Source organism: Wyeomyia smithii, chromosome 3 (assembly GCF_029784165.1).
Source record: "Wyeomyia smithii strain HCP4-BCI-WySm-NY-G18 chromosome 3, ASM2978416v1, whole genome shotgun sequence".
NCBI classification, from domain to species: domain Eukaryota; kingdom Metazoa; phylum Arthropoda; class Insecta; order Diptera; family Culicidae; genus Wyeomyia; species Wyeomyia smithii.
The window spans coordinates 172620067-172642239 of record NC_073696.1 but is presented as its reverse complement, the minus strand read 5'-3'; the positions used below and the strand labels follow the sequence as shown (position 1 = coordinate 172642239).

Below are 22173 nucleotides of genomic sequence, written 5' to 3'. Positions count from 1 at the left end.
TACCTAAGGCAAAAAACCTCTGAAATCACACCATTCATCGCATGAGAAAGTGAGGATGTTGACGCCGGTCTGTTAATCAACATATCTTTATCATCCGTGCAAACTGCTTCATTGACAAACGTGGTGGGCAACACCTGTAGTAGAACACTCCAACTAAGTTCAAAATTGCAGACCCTTTTTTCGAGGTTGACTCACTCTTTTGAACCGGGAACCTGTTTCGCACGCCCGTCTCTAGCTCTAGCTTTGGGCCGAGCATTACTTCTCATGGTTTTTGAAATTATCGAGTATTTGGACTTGTCGGTCTTAAGAATAGGGGCGCTTCCTCGAGCATTTCCTTTTTTCTCTTTTGTTTCCCTTATTTTCTATTTCAATATGGTGATTTTTAGTATCTTCGGAAGCTACTTCCCCATAAGAATGTCTTATTCAGCTACAAGTCCTGTTCAATGTTGCAGTGACACTACCACTCTTGATAGCTTGCCCGCCTTTTTCACGAGTCCATCATTGTTCCAAGTGTAGACACAGGCCTATGTCAAAAGGCTGTAGAATAATTGCTCACCGGGTTCGTCGCTTCTGGGTTTGCTTACGAGAAAACTTCATTCAAGTCTCTGAGGACATTTCGCACGTCCGGTCCAGCTAATGGCAGCATTTCACAGAAACGGTTAAGAAGCTATAGTTTTTCATTCTTTCCAGTTTGTGCTTTTATCGACCAATTGTCAACGAACCTGTGTTGTGTCCAAGATCTCAAACTAAACAATTACTACCTTTCACTTTTGACGTAGATATACGTCTCTCAGGAAATTCGGCTACATAGGGATCAGCAGCAGCAGCTGTGGCAACTGATAGCAGCAGCAGTTGCAGCGGGTTTCAGAATCGATAGTGACAGGGCCAGCTGGTGCAGCGGCACTTCCTTTAATAATATGCTGCCTCTGTGCGGTGGCGGGCAGCATCCGTAGTAGATACATTCATCGAAAAGTTGCCTCATTTTGACAACACACTAACGTTATGGAATGCTGGCATTCAAAATACATAAGCTGTAAATTTTTCAGTGTAAAACAGCTTTCCACTGTGTTATCATAAAAAATATCTTATTCGCACTGTCAGTGATAACGCAAAGATGCGATAAGCATCTCATCCGATATTGAATTGAACAGCAAATTGTCTTGTCGGGATAAAATAAATGACTAATTCAAGAGTTAATATTTTCTCTTTCATTGATTACACTGTCTATAATCGCATATCAGTCTGGAAAATCATCAAATTGAGAAAACAGCGCTTGAAGATATTTTTCTTGTTTTGGGTATTTCACCTGTTTAGGGTGGGTTATTCTTATTTTTTCGACATAATATAATGGAATAGACCTTAATCATAATTTCTCCATTAAAGAATTACCTTTTTCGTGAAAATTACATGAAAAATAAGGAAGAGACTGATATGTGATTATTTAGGACATCGAGTAGCAAAATAATCGCATACCAGTCTCGCTTTCGATCGCGCAGTGTAGGAGTAAAGACTGGAACGCGCAAAAAATGGTCGACAAAAAAATCGTTTATTTCAGTCAAAATTCATAATACAAAAATCTCCCTTTTTTCTTTTTGGTAGTTCAACTCACATGTTTAAAGGAAAAAATGTTCGTTTATTATTTTGGTTTGCCAAATCCAAACTGCCGTGCCATCCGCTTAACCCCTTTCATTGAATTTCGTTCAGTTGTCTTATCGACCTTATTCGTCGCCAAACGCCAGCTAGATTTATTCTGCTGCTTGTTTTAGATGGATTTAATAGTTTTTTTTTGCTATTTTGTTATACCAAGTCTCAATTCTGTTCGATAGAGCGGAAATCTGTGTTGTTAGGAGGGTTGTGGTCTAAGGGTATCAAAACCACGTTGTTCGCATCGTACCACTCGATCGCCTTTTTCCCAGTGTGGCAGCTTGCCAAGTCCGACCAGAACAGCACAGGCCTTTTATGTTGCTCTAGGAATGGTAGCAGCCGATTTTCCAGGCACTCCTGGACGTAGATCTCTTGATTGACGGTTTCGTACTGATGAAAATGCAACTTTTTAGACCACACGTACATATAGCCAGCCAGACGAGCTATTTTTTCGGGAACTTCGATAGTTTGATGGTTTTGAAAATTTAGGCCACCTTCCCTTTTCCTGGTACGGTATAAAACTCCTGTCCCGGTAGCTGCTTGAAATCAAACTTCACATAAGATTCGACACCCACTGTCGAACTTTGTTCGTAATCTGCGTTCGCCACCTTCACCATCTTAAACGTCGACAACCCGGCTCGGTTTTTGGCTCGCTACACATTAGTATGGGAGACATTGAGCTTGCCAGTGACGTATTTGATGGAGAGGTTATGATTCTGCTTATAATTCGCTGCCACCTTTTTCCTCGTCGCTGCCAAGTCCGAATTACGATTGCCGCCGTTTCTAGGCTTCCTGGCAGTCGACAGGCGATCCCCGAACAGTTTTAAAATATATGTTACAGTCGATTTGGCCACATCCAGCAATTTTGCCAAATTGGCGTGCGAGAACGTCGGATTCTCTTGCTGCGCGAGCAAAATTTGGCACGCTGTTCCTCTTGCTTGGACGCCATTTTGAAAACTGGAGAGCAACCGGTGAAAACTCGTTTTAGCAACCATTATGTATACACTCAACTTCCAAATGCAAAATTTCATGTTTTTTAATGCATTTTTAACAGAAATACACCAATTTGAAGTCGACCAATTTTTGCGCGTTCCAGTCTTTAGTCATATTTTTCGCAAATATTTTGAATATAGGCAGACGTTTATGGCCGCAGACAGCTTTTAAATATGCTGTATGGAGTATGGCGGCGACGTCTACCCATTGCTTACCCAGACTTTACGGTCGTTGTTGAAAAAGCAAAATATAAGGTAGAAGTCTTGGATATGCTACTGAATAATTTTCTTTCTTACGTCTCCAGTGTTTCGCAATACGTGCTGAATTAAACTATTCCGCATTAGCCTGTGCATTTAGCATATTGTAAAAGTGGTATTGAGAAAGAGATGTTTCCAATTATTACAACAGGGACTTGACGGAAGACGACGGCGATGGAAAGAGGCTGTTTTAAGCTAAGCAGCTAAAACCGAGTTCTGACAATTTAACTTGAATGATCATTTGAAGTGAGCAGATCATCCACAAGAAATTAACCCCTTACAGAAGGCAGCATTGCTCAAGGCTATTATCCCTCTGATTGACAAAACCAATAACCTTCTGGGAACGAACTTTCAAAAAAAGTTGCAGTTTCAGTGTCTACTTAAAATTAACTTTTGTGTGGAATTTCTTTGAAACAACCTTGCATTTATTAATTATTTGATTTATGTTTTTTTTTAACAATGGAAACCTTGGAAAACAGCACCAATTATTTGTTATATGGATTGAAGAAAAAAAAAATATAGTCATACTCAGGAAAACATTTGGTGGAACTGATATGCGATTATTATTAAGATGGGACAATTTGACTTCACATTTTTCTCTGACCTATTTAAACGAAACATACTTTTTTGTTTCCTTAATCGATAGTAAAGCAAGAAATAGATGGAATCCGATATTTAACTAAAAAACGATGAAAATCCATATGGGACTGGTATGCGATCGTGAGTTACAGATAGAAACACTTGTTATGGAATGCATAAGAATTAATTCCAGTTGTTCTGTATATAATTTCCAATTTACATAACATGGAGCATTTATGCAAAATCTTTTGGCTTTTGGATTATTTTGGCACAGAAATCATTAATGTTTTCAGACTTTTAAGTATGGTGCTAACCCATTTTTACAAATAAGCATGTTCGTATGAGAAAGGCCCGATCACACCATTAGATGGTTTAAATCGAGTATTATTTTTAACTTACGTTGTGTACTTCGAAGATTTAAGTATTCTTTATGTAGGTGTTAAGTGGTAGCTTTAACGGGTTAATGTCGACAGTAGTTTGCTATTGAAAAAAGAAAATTAAATCGGATGTCAGACAAATCTCAGAGGTGCCCTGTGGACTGGTGCGACGCAGCTCTTCATTGATGTAGGAGATTGAGATTACTGAATTTTTGAATGTTAAGTGTTAATGTCTGAATAATTTATTTAATTTAGATTTTTAAAAAGAGTTTTCTAGTTCCACTAACTTTATGAGAAACTTTAATTGTTAGAATTAATTCCATGAATTGGTAGATTGATTTAGTAAGTTTTTTTTTTCATTTTAAATTAAGTACCAATGTTTCATGAGATATGTACTAACACGAATGTAAGAGCAATCACCCAACATAAAAGCAATTTCGACATATAATGTAAATCATTCAGTGGATTTGGAATGACTAAGTCCAAGAATAATAATTGCTATACCTTCTATTTCGTTTCGTATCTCGTTAATTTATTAAACCAATTTCTGTGTTTAAGAAATATTTATATTTTGTTTTGATTAAAACTAAATAATATCTTCGTTTTGATTCACCAAATTTATTTTAATTTCATTTCGACTTATTTTTCGAAATCAAAAACATATTTTGTATAGTATTTTGTTCATATGCTTATATGAAAAGTATAGGAATGTTGTTATTAATGCAGTGGAAATTTTATATAACTAAATTGAATTTTTGAATCTTTGTTTAAAAATAATTACACCGTTTCACACGAATTCAATTTTGTTAGAATTGGTTTGTAGTAATAAATTATTGCATCTGATTGAAATTTTTACTTATATTTGATTATGATTATTACACTGGTTGACGAAAGGAAAAAAAAAATGTTGCCCAAAGTCTCAAAATAGTTTCCCTGAGAAGATTATAGCATTTTACTATGTATGTTAAAAGTTCGCAAAAAAGGCTCGCTGGGCTCGTCGCTTTTACGTTAGTTCACGGGAAAACTCATATAAGTCTCTGAAAAGTTATCTTCACTAGTGGCATCAAAATTCACAGGAATGGTTAAAAAGCTATAATCTTTCTTTTTTTCTAGTTTGAGCGCTAGGGTAAAACCTGTGTTTATGAGTGTTATGATTCATAAACAGAAAATGTGCTTCCGAATACATCGAATGCGAAGGGGCGAGCTGATAACTGGTATAAAATAAAGCTACTGCTAGCTCATTTAAAAAATATTTTTAACTTTATAGCGCTAAAAGCTTTTCATGATGTTCAGCTTTTGCAAAGCGCATCTGCCACAAGCAAGCTTTTTACTTACCATTCTTTTATATTTATAGCACCTGTAGCGCGCATCGGTCGTTTCATCTATCATGACGGGATACCTGTAATAACTGGCGCTGGCTATACTTTTGACTTTGTCCAACGAAAAACACGCTGCGAGGATGAGTTTTATCTGCTTATTCGTACCGGATGGGTTAGTTTCAAGAGGATCGCGTTCTTTATGATTGACCTACTGCGGCAGTGAGTATTTTTTCAAATATTCTTATAAAATTGTTAAAAATATAGAAAGAAATTGTCTTAATCCATCCAACATATTTTGCTCACTTCAATGTTGATTCTCATGTTAAGCATTTTTTCAGTAGGTGGTGCTCGAGAAAACCGGCAAATTAATTTAATTATTTTATTGGGAAAGTTATCTACAATTTTTTTTTTGTTATGTTTGCTTATTGGCAAACATTCAATAAAATATTTTTAATTTGAATGTAACATTGCTGTATTTCTTGTGCATAATTTGTAAAGAAATTGCTTAAACTCCAGCGTATTTTCATAGGGCGTTATATTTTAGCATACACTCCTTTAGCATTGTAGTTTGATACTTTCTCCTGTGTAAAAAACTGTTTAAAGACGATCTGCAGGAAACTAACTTGGTGAAAGTAATCAAAATAAATATTTAGTTTTGAATGCAAAAAAGGTTTGATTTTCTTTATTTTACTTAGTAAAAACGTGAAGTTACAGCAAAACTGGTGGCAAAAGAAAGGTTGAATTTTAGAGCATTTCTTTCAATTTCAACTCTTTTGTGAATTTTACCAAATGGTAAACAATTATCCAGCGGTCATCTTTAAATAAAAAGCTAGCGGTGATAAAACTTAAATGTAGACACTTTGAATTATTCATGAAAATACGCTCTTTTGTTAATTTATCCGGTAGCAACCATAGGCTTATTGGAATGTGTGATCAACGTAAAACTTTCCACTTTTTTACGCAAGATTCGATGAAATTTTGAAAAGTTGCGAGAAAATATTTAAAAGTTAGTTGGTTTTAAAAATAGGAACCCAAGAAGTGTCACGCATTTGAAATATCTTTCGAGCGGTGGATTTCAACAGATCGATGTAATCTAGAGATGTTCGTTAGGGCAGTTAATGAATTTGTATCGTATTTTAGTGGAGAGTAGAAAAATAACTACCCACGATTGCATTAAAATTCAACAGTCTACTCATATGAGACAAACAAAGGATAATTTAAAAAAATGGAGTATGTGATTTTTCAAAAAACTATTCATTTGTTTTTCAATATGTTGCCAAAAGTAGTTATTTACTTAATCCCTTCGTTATTTACTCTACGTGACACTTAAACATATCTGCTCTAACGTAATATGATTTCGTGTTATGACAAAACTAAAACTGTTTTGCAAACGAAAATACAATCGAAGAAAACGATATTTATGTCTGATAGAGTTGCCTTACAAAAGAAACATAAATCTAATTTTGCAAGTCTTTGTAATTTTAAAACAAAATATAACGTACTATAAAAAAGTTCATGCAATGCAGTTGATGGCACGAAACGAATGAAAATAAAACGCATGCTAAGCTAAAAACATGAGCATCCAATTACAACTGCAAAAGATTTGTATAGTTGGGTTAACCAGAAAGGTAAAATAGTTTATCAAAAATTTATTGTTTTTGGTTCACATGAAAAATACAAATAAAGAGAAACGGCAGTGTAAATCACTTGAATCACTTGTCAGCTACAGCGGCAACTCGGCCAGGTTACAAGCGGCCCTAACGTTTCGGATCCGGGAGGGATTTAGCACTGTCGCTTGGGTTTGCGTACACAATGGCCAATTCGGCCCATTGTTCTTCTCGACGTGCACTGTGCAGGATTTCTTCTGGGGACACTACACTATCACCCCACTCGACTGGTCCGGCCAGAGATTAACGTTCGTGTATACTGGCGGACCGTGCTTTGGAGCTTCTGATCCCACGTTTTGTCAACCGAAACTCTGGGCAAACGATTTGCCGAATCACGCTGCCGCGCCAAACTTACTCCTCGGACCGATTTTTGGTAAAAAGCCTCGTTTGCGCCATCGCGCCTCAATTTATTCCCCCAGTGGGACGTTGGTGTTTGTGATCTCGTTGACAGCTCCCAGCATTCGATACATCACGGCGGGCTAACAATATTTTATGCTAGGTTGGTGTCCCCTCTTTTATGGTACTGTACACTGTTTAGTTGCATGCAAGACTTACACTTCTAACTGAATTTCCTTGATACTATGTTTAATTCTACCTAAACCTAAAATAAATTAACAAATGTTTTACATGCAACGAGAAAGCAAACATTGATAATAAATTATATTCAGAAAAGTATGTATATATTGGGACACCAACTCAGGGCTACTAGGTATAGAATAAACATCCCCCAAACACGCAGGCGTGGAGGACTGACATTTATCTTATATCTAGACATTTACTGACAATATTTACAAAAATGACAATATTTTGTGTTGTGTCTAGTTCTAGCTGGCCCAGTGACCAAAAGTCAATTGTGATCCGACAAAGTAGATCACAATCTTCCCAGAACCGGGGTAAAAAAACCGAAGGGTTTTTTTAATACTGCAAACTTCTGATGCGACTACTGCTTCATAAGAGTCCGGTCAATTCGTGGAATGATTTTTCATGTTAGACAGAGGAGCTCTTTCCCACTAATTGTAAGACTCTGAGGAAGTGAGCGTGTCCATCATCGGTCCTGCAACTGCAAATGCGACTACTTCTTTCTTAGCGTCAGGTCAATTCGTGAAATGATTTTTCATGTTAAACAGAGGAGCTCTTTCCCACGAATTGTGTGACACCTCGAGAGTGAGCCTGTCCACCTACAGTTGAGGGCAATTCATCGTCAAAACCGGAAAATATTATGTCCGTCCATCCATCCGTTGAATCGAAAGCAAAGCTTCCAGTTTTATAGGTGCGTCAGATAAAAGCCACCGTCTTCACTGTTGCTGAGCAGTAACACAATTATTGAGATTTCTTCTATCAACTCTTCTTATTGGTTGATGTAAAATTAACCTTACGACTACGATTACCTAAGAGACGAAGAACAGATCAAATACTTTTCATCTTCAGAATTTCTTATACAGCTGTCACAAATTTTAGTTTGGACAAGAAGGGTAATTTTACCTCATCAACTCATTCACTCTCTTGCATTCATCTCTTCTAGCGTTCCTTTTTCATTCATACTTTTCATTCATTTCGTTACTTTATTTTCAAATTACTTTACTACAAGGTTTCTTTATGTCTAGGGCGCCCTAATAATATGTATCAACTGGTACTCTCCCGCGAGAGTCAGTGATTTACACTAAAGTTTCAAATGATACACTCGGTTCGGTTTTCGAAAGTTTTCGCTGCGCGAGAAAACTTTTTACCCAAAAATAGAGCGAATGCATCCATTTGAGATGACGTAGATTAGTTACATCATCGCGAAAATTTTCGTTACGTGAACTGTATAAAACGGTTACGTCAACTACAAAATTTTCGTTACGTGAACTAAACAAATTAGTTACGTAAACAACAAACTACACTTATACACATTTTTTGAAGCTGGCAACCTTTGCCTTCAGCTGTCAAAATTTTTCATCCTCAGCAGCGACGATGGGCAAAATTCCGCACGCGGAAATAAGTCTGTATCTTTATCTCGGCTCTGCTCGTGGTTCATCAGGTAAGTATAGACTAATTTGTATTTTTTTTTTTGAAGTAGAATACTTCTCTCAGGAAGTTCGGCTACATAGAGATGTGAAATGAAAATCTAAAACCAAAATAAGTGAAAAATATGTCCAATTTCAAATGCTAACAAATCGGTTAGTATTCGGCGGATTTCCTTCGTTCTTGCAGCAATAGATTGGTAAATCTTCTAAGATTCTTCCCAAAAAAAGATAATTGTAATTTTATTATTCACACTATTGTACTATTGGAAATAGTCAAGCCTTGTCAAAACGAAAAATTCGACCTCGATTGGTCGTTATGTCATTGCTTCCCAAGCACGGTCGACAGAATCATATACTTGGCAATTTAAAACATGCTATTTGGCCTATATAAGAGCCTGTTTCAGCCGAAGCCGCTCATAATAGTTCTAGACAGCGACAACAGCAGTCGTCCTCCCTTAGCAGCAGCACTAGCAGTGCAGTGGATACTAGCGATGGCGGAAACTGGCCACAGCTGTGGCGTAGCAATGGATTACGCACTAGTTGCAGCGGATCTCAGCATCGATAGCGGTTGATGCAGTGAGGCACTTTAGTGAAATGCAGTCTCTGTGCGATAGTGGGCACTAGTAAATGCATTCAATGAAAAGTTGACTCATTTTTACAACACGTGAGCCGTCTAGTTTTGAGTGTTAAATCAGCTTTTGATTGTTTTTTTTTTCATCACAAGGAATACTTTATTCGCACTGTCAGTGATAACGCAAAGATGTAATCGGCATCTTATCCGATACTAAATTGAACAACAAATACAATACAAACAAATCCTTTTCAGGATGAAATAAAAACCTGAAGATTAAAGCGTTAATGGCTTCTCTTGAGTTAATGTACATTTTTAAATTTGTAAAAGTTATAAATTTTACTTTATTTCCGTGTCTTAGAACGTACTGAACTATCTTTTCTTTCAGTCATGATCCGAAACAATTTCATCTCAAAATTAAAAAATTGTCAAGCCCCAACCATGACAAGCAACTTACTATATTATTGAAAATGGTCAATCCTTGTTGAAGCGCAAAATTCGATTGATCGTATTAGTCAACGTTTATTTACCAGAAAAAATGACTGACACGCAAGCAGCCGGGTTATCTTTCTTGTAAAGTATTCTACTTCAACCTTGCGGTCGTGGCTTTGTAACAACCCTCCTGTTTTTCATCTACTTTTAGGTTCAAAAGGTGTACGACGAATTATTTGCATTATCTTCGCAAAGTGGAACGGAATCTAACGAGAATATAAAACTGAGATGTCACTTAGCAACCAACCGAAATAAATGCTTCCATTTGTTGTTGTTTTTATCTACCACAACATTCCAACCAGACAGAAGCTCGGAGACAAGTGTTTATCAACCTGGTTTGAGGTGGGCTGCAGGCCACACACCTAGGTTCTTCCCATTGAGGTCTTGCAATTCGTAGGAGGAGGAACAAATCTTCGATATTATTCTGCAAGGAAGGAATTGCCTACCGTACTTGGCATTGTACCCCTCGCTAGCATTGCACTGCTTCATATTCCGCCTGTAAACAAGTTGGCCTGCCACGAATGGTTTGGCAAATTTCCGGTGTCGGAGGTTATATCGGTGTCTGGAAGCATTGTGTGCCTCTTCCAGATTTTTGCTTACCAGTTCGTATATAAGAGTAAACATTTCTTTTCGTCGCTGTTCCTGTTCATCCGGAGTCAAAGCTGAACCATGACGAACTCGCTTATGATCCGTACCCATTTCCGACAGTTCATGCCCATGGATAATAAAATGGGGCGTTAAACCTGTTGATGAGTGAACGCTTGTATTCATGATCATTTCTATTTCTGGGACGCGGCTATCCTATAATCGTTGGTCGTCTTTTACGTACGTCCGGATGGCGGCGTTTATGGTTCGGTTTACTCTTTCTACGGGGTTTGCTTGGGAGTGGTATCGCGAATTGAGCCAGTGTGTAACCTGGAAGCGATCTAGCAACTCCTTGAATTCTTTCGACAAGAAACTACTGCCATTATCGGTGATTATGATTTCGGGTACAGAATTTCGGAGGAACCAGTGATCTCGTAAAATGCTACACAGTGAAGTGCTGCTGACACTCTTGACCGGCTGGATCATCACCCATTTAGAGAAGAAGTCCGAAACGACCAGAATATGCTGATTGCCTTTACGATTGCGAGGTAGCGGTCCTATATAATCAGCTGAGATTATCTGCCATGGCGCGTCTCATTTCACCCATTTCTGGATCAGCTGGTCCTGATGTTCCTTTCACTTCTTTGCAGGTACTACATTTCTGGACATACTGTCGAATTTGTGAGACCATTCGTGGCCAATAGTAACGTTGGCGGATACGGGCTAATGTCTTCTCTTGGCCAGGATGGAAAGCGTTATCGTGACATTGCAAAAAGATATCGGGAATTTCATCCGAATGCGGAATCTCTTTCCATTCGTAACGGTGGTCATACGGCTTATCCGGGACGGAAATAAATTTATGCAGCCGATTGTCTTCGACTTTGAAGTCGACATGCTTGTCGGGACTTCGTATAACCTTTTGCATAGTGTTATTATACCATGACGATGTTTTTGATACACTGATCTCGGCCACACTTCGCGACAGGGCGTCAGGTACCACGTTATCTTTCCCCTTGCGATGTTTAATCGTCATGTCGTACTGTTGTAAATTCAGTATCCATCGACTGCATCGAGATCCCGTTTTCCACTTCGTGTTGAGAATGTGGGTTTGGGCTGATGAGTCCGTGATCAGGGTGAAGTGATACCCTTCTATATAACCACGAAATGCATCGATAGAGAGTATAGCCGCAAGCGCCTCTTTTTCCGCTGCGTGGTAGTTTTTTTGCGGTGTAGTTAGCTTATGCGAAAAGTAGGATATCACCCTTTCGCAGTCATTCTGCACCTGCGTCAAAACTCCAGCTACCGCTACGTCACTTGCGTCCGTTTGTATCGTGAACTCTTGTGAGAAATCTTGACTGGCTAAGATTGGAGACGAAATTAACCGCTCCTTTATATCACAAAAGGCTGCCTCGGCCTTTTCATTCCACTTTATTATCTTGGATTTAGTCTGCAGCAAATCTGCGAGGGCTGTTGTTACCCCACTAAAGTTGGGAATGAAACGGCGATAATAATTAGCCATGCCCAGAAATCTTCTGAGTTTCGTGATAGTTGTCGGTCTTTCGTACTCGACAATTGGACGAATTTTCTCGGGATTGGTGTGCAGTCCTTCGGAACTCATAAGGTAACCTAGAAAGGAAATTTCGGCAACACCAAATTTCGATTTCTCAACATTAATACTGAGATTTGCTTCCTTCAACCGACGAGCGATCTCTTTCAACAGCTGTACGTGCTGCTCGAATGTTTCTGTGACCACAACAATATCGTCTAGGTACACAAAAACATTCGGCTCTAGGACTCCGTGACCTAGAACGGCATCCATCAATCTGGACAAGGTTGCTGGGCTGTTGATGAGGCCAAAGGGCATTCGAGTATACTGGAAAAGTCCTTTTCCCTGTACGCTGAACGCAGCATATTTTCTAGACTTTTCTTCAAGCGGCACTTGTAAAAAGGCTTCAGAAAGATCGATTGTGGACAAATATTTAGCGTTAGGCAGTTGTCCCAATATTCTCCCCGGATGAGGCAACGGATACGCATCGCGCACCGTTCTTTCATTGATTTTTCTCGCGTCTAAACAAAGACGGACTTTGTTTGGTTTTATAACAGGCACGCAATTCAGAGACCAATCAGAATTGCTTCGCTCTAATATACCTTTGTCCAACAATCTTTGCAGTTCGATGGCCACAAGTCCTTGTGTCTTGGGCGACATTACGTACGGAAACTGTCGTACGGGTGCCTTGTCTTTCCACTCATCTTTCAGCACTATGCGATGTTCGGCGTAGGGCGTTGCCGTCAGTTTTTCTCCATTGGCTGCCAGATACATCTGTTTGATTTCGTCGATTACCTTCCGCTCTTGTTCGGTAAGATTGGAATCGGTTACCGTACGGTCAATCGAGGAAGTGGTTTCACCTGGCTGTTCCATCCTGTGAGTAAGCACTGTTGGCTGGATTCGAAAACTTTTCCAAAAGTCCATGCCACAAATGCATGTGATCGACAGGTTAGCGACAACCAATGTTGAAACCACTTTCAGTGTATCTTCGAACCAGAATGGGATCTGAACTTGTCCTTTAATTTGCAAAGCATCGCCGCTTGCTGATCGTAACTCTATATTTTTCGTGACACGGCTGAGTTTAAGATTTTTCAAACGCAAAAACATTTTTTCGCTCATTAGAGTGTAGTTGCTACCGCTATCAAGCAGAGCGCGAACAGTACGGCCATATATCTCAACATATGCGTACGGTCGTTTATCATTTTTGAAGGGGTACACTATTTGACAAATTTCAGGGGAATTTTTATATAAATTTTCGGTGGCTGGTTCCCAGAAGTTATACATACTTCTTGGGGCTGACTTTTTCGATCTTACGCTCTTGGGGTTTACGGACGGCGATTTTCGTCCGTTTTGCTCCCGTTTTTTGTGCAATAAGGACAAAATGCTGTAGGAAAACCTCTAAGGCCACATTTCACACATAGAATTCCGCGTGACTGATCACACATCACCACATGATGGCCAATTCTGCCGCAATTGAAGCAAGTATTCGAGGGAGGGGGTCGATGCTGATTCACCACCTCCTCTAAGGTGAGTTGTGGTCGACCTATTGGTGGACTCGCTACAATTTTTGAATCATTTGATGGCCCAGCAACAGGGTTCGAAAATTGCTTTTAGTTTTGTGTAAACTGCTACCACTTCCCTGAGCGATTGGGCACGTTTTGATTAATTGGATTACGATCGGTTTTATGTTGCTCACCCTGCTTGGAAGTTTCTGCTACGATTTTGTTAGAACCATGCGATTGGGAAGAGTGATTCTTTGACTTTACATTCTGTGTCGCCAACTCTTCAAGAGCGTTCACAGAACGGTTGGGTCCAAAGACTCTGTTATATGCAGGAAAGTTTAGTGCGTCTAGTTTTTGTCCCGCAGCTACAAGTGCCTGTAAATCGAATATTGCGGTAAACGCCATCTGATGTTTATACTCAATTCGCATATTTTGTTGAAGAATTTGCAGTTTTTCGTGATCAGTAAATGGTTCGCTCATAGTTCGGAAGAGCTTTTCAATAGTAACTATTCAAAACAATATGTTGAAAATCTATGTTCTGGGGCACTGAAAAATCTGAAAAAAATCACAAGTATTTTTGACAAAATTTCGAAACTGCCCTGAAAATTTTGCGGTGGTGATATTTTTTGATCAAAAGATATGGGCTTTCAAAGTTGGTGCCGCAACGCATTTCAAAAAATTAGACATCGCGATTTTTAGTGATCCGTTTCACGAATTCTGACCCCTATTCCAGTTTTAAAAGATGGTGAACGTTTTCTTGTATCCAATGAACAAAAGGCTCAAAGACTTGCTCAGCAGTTTGAGAGTGTTCATAACTCAAATTTGAATTTTGTGAGTCCAATTGAAAATGAAGTCACACGTCAATTTGATTTAATTTCTTCCCAGAATTTTTTACCTGCAGAAATAATTGAAACTAACTTGAATGAGATTAAATCAATTATTAAATATTTCAAAAATATGAAAGCACCTGGTGACGATGGAATCTTTAATATACTAATCAAACATCCCCCTGAGAGCACAATGGAATTTTTAGTGAAAATTTTCAATTGCTGCTTCAAAATTGCATATTTTCCCAAATTATGGAAAAATGCAAAAATTACTCCAATTTTAAAGCCGGATAAGAATCCAGCTGAAGTTTCAAGTTACCGACCAATCAGTTTGCTTTCTTCAATAAGCAAACTGTTTGAGAGAATTATTCTTAACCAATGATGTCACACATCAACGAAAATTCAATTTTTGCAAATGAACAGTTTGGATTTCGCCATGGGCATTCCACAACTCATCAATTGCTCAGAGTTACTAATATGATACGAGCTAACAAATCTGAAGGTTATTCCACTGGAGCTGCTCTTTTAGACATAGAAAAAGCATTCGACAGTGTTTGGCATAAAGGTTTGATTGCGAAATTGCAAACTTTTAATTTTCCAATTTTCCTAATCAAAATTTTGAGAAATTATCTTACTGATCGAACTCTGCAGGTTGTCTATCAGAATTCAAAATCTGATAGATTTCCTGTCAGAGCAGGTGTGCCTCAAGGTTCTGTCTTGGGCCCAGTCCTGTATAACATATTCACTTCAGATCTTCCTGATTAGCCTCCAGGATGCACAAAGTCATTGTTCTGCGATGACACAAGCATTTCCGTAAAAGGAAAAAGCCTTCGTGTCATATGCAGTCGATTGCAGAAAAGTTTAGATATTTTTTCTTCCTACTTGCAAAAGTGGAAAATCTCTCCCAATGCTTCTAAAACTCAAATGATAATTTTTCCTCATAAGCCTAGGGCTTCTTTCCTCAAGCCAAACAATAATCACGTTGTCAAGATTTTTTTTTCCTGTATGGACTTCCTCACTGCGACCAGAATCGTAGATCTATTGTTAGATATGCCCGGGTGTCTGCTGTATCCCGCACTTCTGTTAATAGCAATGCCGCTATTGAGAAGTGGCATGCTTATTATTATTGTTCATCAGTGCTTGTGTGTAATATGATACTCTTCCTTACACGCTTACTATTCTACTATACCGATATTCGTTCCTCTTGCCAAATATCACCAATTATAATTCCCTGGTGAAGTTTCGTCGTGCGTCCTTCTGGCCAGTTTTATCGATAAGAGGGACTTATTTTGTTAAGAGGAAGTCACGCAAAGGTATTGTAGATTTCAGCGTAAAGGAAGGGTAACTGGTGGGGAGCCTGAGAATAAACCCATGCTTAAGTCCTTTTTTGACATCGGATGGCCTGGTTCTACTAAGATTCGAACCCACGACCATCCGCTTGACAAAGCGGACTCTGTAACCTTGCGGCTACGCAGCTCCCCTATCAAGATGAATGGGGTTATTTTAAGTTGGTCTGACAAGGTTAAGTACTTGGGACTAATTTACGATAAAAAACTTATTTTCAAAGAGCACATTGAGAGTATACAAGCCAAGTGCATCAAATATACGAGATGTTTATATCTTCTCATTAACAGGAATTCTAAACTTTGTTTAAAGAACAAACTTTTGATTTACAAACAAATTTTTTGACCAGCAATGCTTTACCGATCTGGTCAAGTTGCTGTTCAACAAGGAAAAAAACGCTCCAAAGGATTCAGAATAAAATTCTGAAAATGATCGTCCTCCTTGGTTTGGTACACTCGAATTACATAGACTTACTGGTGTTGAACCATTAGAAGCTATGTCAAATAAAATTATTAACAATTTTCGACAAAAATCGTTGCAATCCTCAATTGCTACGATGAGCTCTTTTTATAGCCAATAAGTTAGCATTTAAGTTAGTTGTAAGTTTACTTTCCTTTCTTGACAAGTAGGTTTAAATCCCTACGAATGATAAGTCCAAATTGCGAAAGCAAACAAATCTAAACAATTAAAATTACAAATTACTAAAGCGGGTATTACACGAAGCAAATATTTGCTATTTTTGGTACGGATTTTATTTTGCGCAAATAAAATTCGTACCAAAAATAGCAAATGTTTGCTTCGACTAATACCTGTTTAACAGTGTTGAGAAGTCACCATTTGTGATTGGACACACATACTCATTATTTACTAATATTTATCATAAATACTTAAGCTACTAACAAATCCCCCTATTAAAAAAAAAATTAAATGATGTGAAATGACTTTGATCATAATGTCAACAGGTCAAATATTTGCCCATTGGTCAAAGAGAGTAATACATGCTTAAGACCTATTGTTACCTGCAACTGCAATAGATCAACAGGTTATTATTTTCTTCGTAAGTCATGTATCGAGGTTCTACTTGGGAATGATTTCGGCAGCTCGCGCGTTTTTTTGATATTCCTGACGTACCTACTCAGCAACTGGTTGAGTGAGGTTGGACTCACTGACCGGAAATCCTGTGGACATATATAATATCCATTCTTCTATTTGAGCAACAGCTTACTGACATCTATTATTTCAAATATGAAAAACATGTACAGTTGAATCGCTTTATAGCGACATCGCAAGGGACCGTCGTTATAGAGAAATGTCGCAATAAAACGAATATTATTTTTATTAATATAGAGCAGAAGGGATCATTGAGAATGTCGCAATAGAGCGATTTGTCGCTATATAAATTGTCGTAATAGAGGGATTCGACTGTAATTGTAACGTTTCACAACCAGACATGTAGAGACATGTAGTATCAATCAAAAATATACTTTAATATACCTTACAAGGTCCGGTGATTAAAGTACTAGATTGAAGCAAACAGATAAATCTATCAAAACATCTTATTTCAAATTCATTCAATATCACTAGAAAACATATCACTTTTTTAAAATTAAGTGGACAAGATTAACGAGTTTAATCACTCGCCGCAGACCAGTCTTCCGCAAAACATGCCCACATGTGCACGCCGTGTAAAAAGCCTACGTTTTTGTTGAACGAGCGCGCGATTTCCATCGTAGTTCACCGTTTCCTACTAATATGCCCGAATATGAGATACACGTAAACATGTTGAGATGACATGCGTTCTGAACACGATGTTCGAAAATTTGTGCACATAGGTTTTAAAATTTGTAAAACAGAACGGTGCCTGTCGGTGCTAAATTGGCAAGTGCTTTTTTTTCGTTGCATCGTACGTCTCGCCTGGTATGATGCCATCGGACTGTAAGGAAATCACAGTGTACTATGTCTTCACTGTTTTGGCACACGTGATACGTTAGCATGTGGCTGAAGATTCTGTTCCAGTTGCATCGACAAAAACCGCCAAAAATATCCTTTGCGTTGAAGATAAAGAACGATGGAAGGTGATTTTGAGATGATCGGCGTGCGACCAGACCGAACCAAGCGCCATTTTTTCAACCCATTCTCGTCGGGTGATGCCAAATGGCATTACCTGACATTCAAACTTTGATTTGAGTTTAACAATTATACTTGAAAATTTGCACGAAGAAACTATTCAGTATGGTTAGAGAAGAGATTGATCTTTAAATTGCAATCCAATTTGTGTCAATTGTGCATATAGTTGATGCCTAATAAGAGTTTGGAATTCATTTCTTGTGTTAAAAATTGATTTTTCTCCGCCGGGAAAGGGTTTATTTGAGGTATTAACCCTGGCGGAAATCAAAATTGATAATCTATCTTTCAAGAAAAAACGAAATCATTTGAACAGTTTACGGAGTGGTTAAACTTTGAACGCTTTACTTGAAATAATGTTTTTGGTTCTTAGTTCGGGTAGGCTCCACGCCGACCTGATGTAAAAGGGATGTAATACCAAAAATTAGGTTGTGAATTTCAGTATGAATTCTTTTCAATTTCTAAATATTGAACACGGAGTTGCCTTTTGTCCTGCAAATTGGCTGAATGTATTGCTGTTACACAACTTGAATTTAAAATATAATTTGAAATCATTTAAACAGTTCATTACGACAGTAAAACAAAAATTCTCTCTAGCCGCTTGCAGAATGCATTGACCAAACATCACCTAATATGAATTCTTTCGGAATCGAAATGCTGACCAGAGACCTCAAAACGACACCAGACGAACCGGAAGTAACCGCCTTGAATTTCAAAATGACGTACGTAATTAATTTTCGTTCTCTAGACATCATCCTAATTCCGGAAGTATTTAGCCATTTTTGAATGCTTTCCAGAAACCTGTTTCGGAACATATTACCGGAAAACCGGACTTTCGAGAGTGTGAAAATTCCTACAGAGCGTTGCTGACACTTCAAAGTAGATAAGCAGCTAAACCTTTTAGTGCTAGAACTATTGAAATCAGATGAAAATTATCGACGTTACATGAACTTCAATTTGTGGGTACCTGGGTATTCTGTCGGACATGTACACAGCACATGCAAAATTTCAATTTTTTTCATTGCGGTTAAGTGGGGTAAAACGGATCTTGAAAATGATATGTCCAAAAACGTCTAAATTCTAAAAAAGTTCAATAACTCCTGCTAGACTTGAGGGAATTTTACTAAAAATTTGTGGTATTATTCTACATTCTCACAATAGATCTACGATTCTGGTCGCAGTGAGGAAGTCCATACAGGAAAAAAAGAGTACTTCAAAACGCATGGTCAAAATTGTCAATTTTCAGGGTCATCCTACTCTTTTCAATATCTGAATATGGCGTTTTGTAGAGCAACCCAAGAGCTTTTATGTCATGTATAAACCAAGTGTGCCAAATGGGGTAAAACGGCCCTGGAACGTGATCGAAATTATTTTGACCCAAAAACATTGATTTTAGGGCTGTAACGTCTTCAGAAAAGTTGCCTATTAATTATAGAAGCTGCAATTCCATGATTAATCTACTCAACAGTGAGAAACGGATTTTACTTTTCTAATTTTGGAACATAAAAATCCACTTTGTTCTGAAAAATTATTGCAAATTTTAAAAGAAATAACTTTGTGGAAGACATCATACTGCTATCTATCTATTTAAATGGATATTTGTGGAGTTTTCTAGAGATTATCACTAAAAATCTTTCCATCTTGTTGAAGTTAGAATTTTGTGATTAATCTACCTGAAAGTGAGAAATGAGTTTTATTTTTCTCATTTGCAAATAAAAATCCACTTTGCTGAGTAAAGTTTTAGTACATTTTGTAAGAAATCACTAGAATCACTATAGTTTCTGCTAGACTTAAAAGATGTTACCAAAAATTTGGATTATCACTGTATCTTACCAGAACTACCTACTTAATCAGAAGATACGCAATTTGGGGTAAAACGTTCCGTGGAGATTTTTTTCGAAAAACGCCGTCAAAACTACCAAAACTGCAAGAACTCGTATAAGACTTGATAGATTTACTGAAAATCTAGATTATCACTCTTGTTAGATACGAACTTAAGGGCAAGATGACAAAAGTGACATAAAGATTTACATGACGAAAAAAAAATATTTTTCTTGGAAAATACTTGGCGAATTTTTTCCGGGTTGCTATTTTCTCAACAGAAAACAGTCCAAAACCCGAAGTTAAGCATTTCATAAAACAACTAAAGAGCTTTTAAACACAACTAAACTGACTTTTTAACAACTAAACTGAATAAAAAGAACTGAACTTTTTCTTGACTTTTTCACTAGGTTTCAAGAAAAGCATCAAACCTTGTAAAAGACATTATCGGTGAGACGGTTTCTGAAAGACTGCAATCTTCGAGTTTTGTTAAAGCAAATGAAGTAAGTTATGGTTTGAGTTTCATGTTCATCTTTTTAATTTGATTATTTTTAAATTTATTGTCATCGATCTCATTCTTCGATTTTTTCCAGAGTGTCGGCCAAAAAATCATGTTACTCTGGTTGCTGTTGTAAAAATGAACAATCATTTAAAAAACCACGACTTCGAACACTAATGCTTTACAATTTATACTCATGATGCTCTTCAACATTCATCAAAGCACCATCTTCCTTTACTCTAAGTTTTGCCTCCATAAATATTGCGGGGAATCGTTCAAATGACGATTTTATTTGCTCCACGGATAAGTAGGAACTCGGTTGGAATTATTTATTTTCGCAACCGTCACGTCGATAATATCTTTTACCTTGTTTGATGCTTTTCTTGATGTCAAGGAAAACTTTAGTCCTTTTTTCAGTTTCAGATTCAGATATAATGCCAAATAAAAGCTTTGTAGTTGTTTATAAAATGCTAACTTCGGGTTCTAGACCTTTTTGCCTTTCTCCTAGAAAGGTATAGCAATCACTGGAAAAACCAAAGGTATAAAAGTGCTCTAAAGGGTCGAATCTCGTATATCAATCGACTTAGTTTGACGAGCTGAGCATTTTCTGTATGTGTGTGTGTGTGTGTGTACGTATGTGTGTGTATGTGTGTGTGTGTGTGTGTAACGCTCTCCCAATCTCACTCGATTTTCTCAGAGATGGCTGGACCGATCTTCATGAAATTTATTGCAAATGAGAGGTCTAGTTGCCCCATAAGACCCTATTGAATTTCATTGCAATCGGATTTTTAGTTTAGAGTTTAAAAATGTTATGTTTAAAATCTCCCAATCTCACTCGATTTTCTCAGAGATGGCTGGACCGATCTTCATGAAATTTAATGCAAATGAGAGGTCTAGTTGCCCCATAAGACCCTATTGAATTTCATTGCAATCGGATTTTTAGTTTAGAGGTTATGTTTAAAAATGTGAAAACCACAAAACATTATCTCAGAAACTACTCAACCGATTTTAACAAAATTGGTTTTAAAGGAACAAGCTACTTAAAAAACCCTTAACTTTTGAGTTTTATGAAAATTGAACGTGTGGTTCAGAAGTTATTCAAAGAAACGTGTTCTGGAGAGTGTTTAATCTCACTCATGTTTCTCAGAGATGGCTGAACCGATTTCCACAAAATCAGTGAAATCAGTGTCAAATGAAAGGTCTAGCTGCATCATAACACCCTATTGAATTTCAATGTAATCAGTCTATTACTTTGTCTGTAATGTATCAAAATATGAAAATCACGAAACTTTATTATCTCAGTAAGAAATTCCATAGCAATTTGATATGTGGTTCAAAAGTTATGAAAAGAAACGAAATTCAAAGACTATTTAAAACTGTAACTGCATTGATCAAAACATATGGCTTCAACAAAATTTACATTTGGTATTTCAGATCGACTTGAACTGTCCTACAGTACGGTCGCATTTTACCAACAACTCGAGGCTAAGTCTTAGACTACCGAGAGATATTGAAATTTTGTTTTTCGCTTTCAACAGGCAATCTTCTTGAAAGACTACCTGTTGAAACGCAAAGTAATAATTTTATTTTTAACGTTAACGATTGTTTAGTGAGTAAATTTGGTTTGAGATATTTCTAATTAAATTCTATAGTGAAGTGAAAGTGTAGTGAAGTTTCCAGTTATGCCTGGAAAAAATAAAAAAGCTCGCTTTGATGCGGCTTCAAGGAAACGTGAGGCATCTCCTCCAAGTGACACTGAAATTTCGACTAACAGGTATGATATTCTTTCTTTCGTTGGGGATCAAGAAATTCAAACTTCTCATACTGAGCATAAAGCCGTTATGAAGAAGGTTAAAGTTACACCTATTGTGGTATTTGTAGCAAATTTCAAAGCATTTCGATCAGAGCTTTCATCGTTTCTGTCGAATGTGAAAGTTAATTTTCAAATTGGCCGCCAAGGCGAAATTCGTATTTTGGCCGAATCTCTTGATGGCCATAAACATCTTTTACAGTATTTGAC

General features: G+C 37.6%; 1 protein-coding gene across 4 annotated transcripts in view; it reads left to right on the top strand.

Moving 5' to 3' along the window:
• The window catches only part of LOC129730175 (atrial natriuretic peptide receptor 1-like), a 269163-nt gene that overhangs the window by 66337 nt on the left and 180653 nt on the right, over nucleotides 1-22173 (top strand). For 3 of the 4 annotated variants that reach the window (XM_055689292.1, XM_055689294.1, XM_055689293.1), the window contains exon 3: nucleotides 5205-5388. The exons of the other annotated variant lie outside the window; for it this stretch is intronic. In XM_055689292.1, coding sequence (XP_055545267.1) covers nucleotides 5205-5388 — 184 coding nt within the window. The remainder of the gene's footprint in view (nucleotides 1-5204; nucleotides 5389-22173) is intronic. 4 annotated transcript variants of the gene reach the window in all.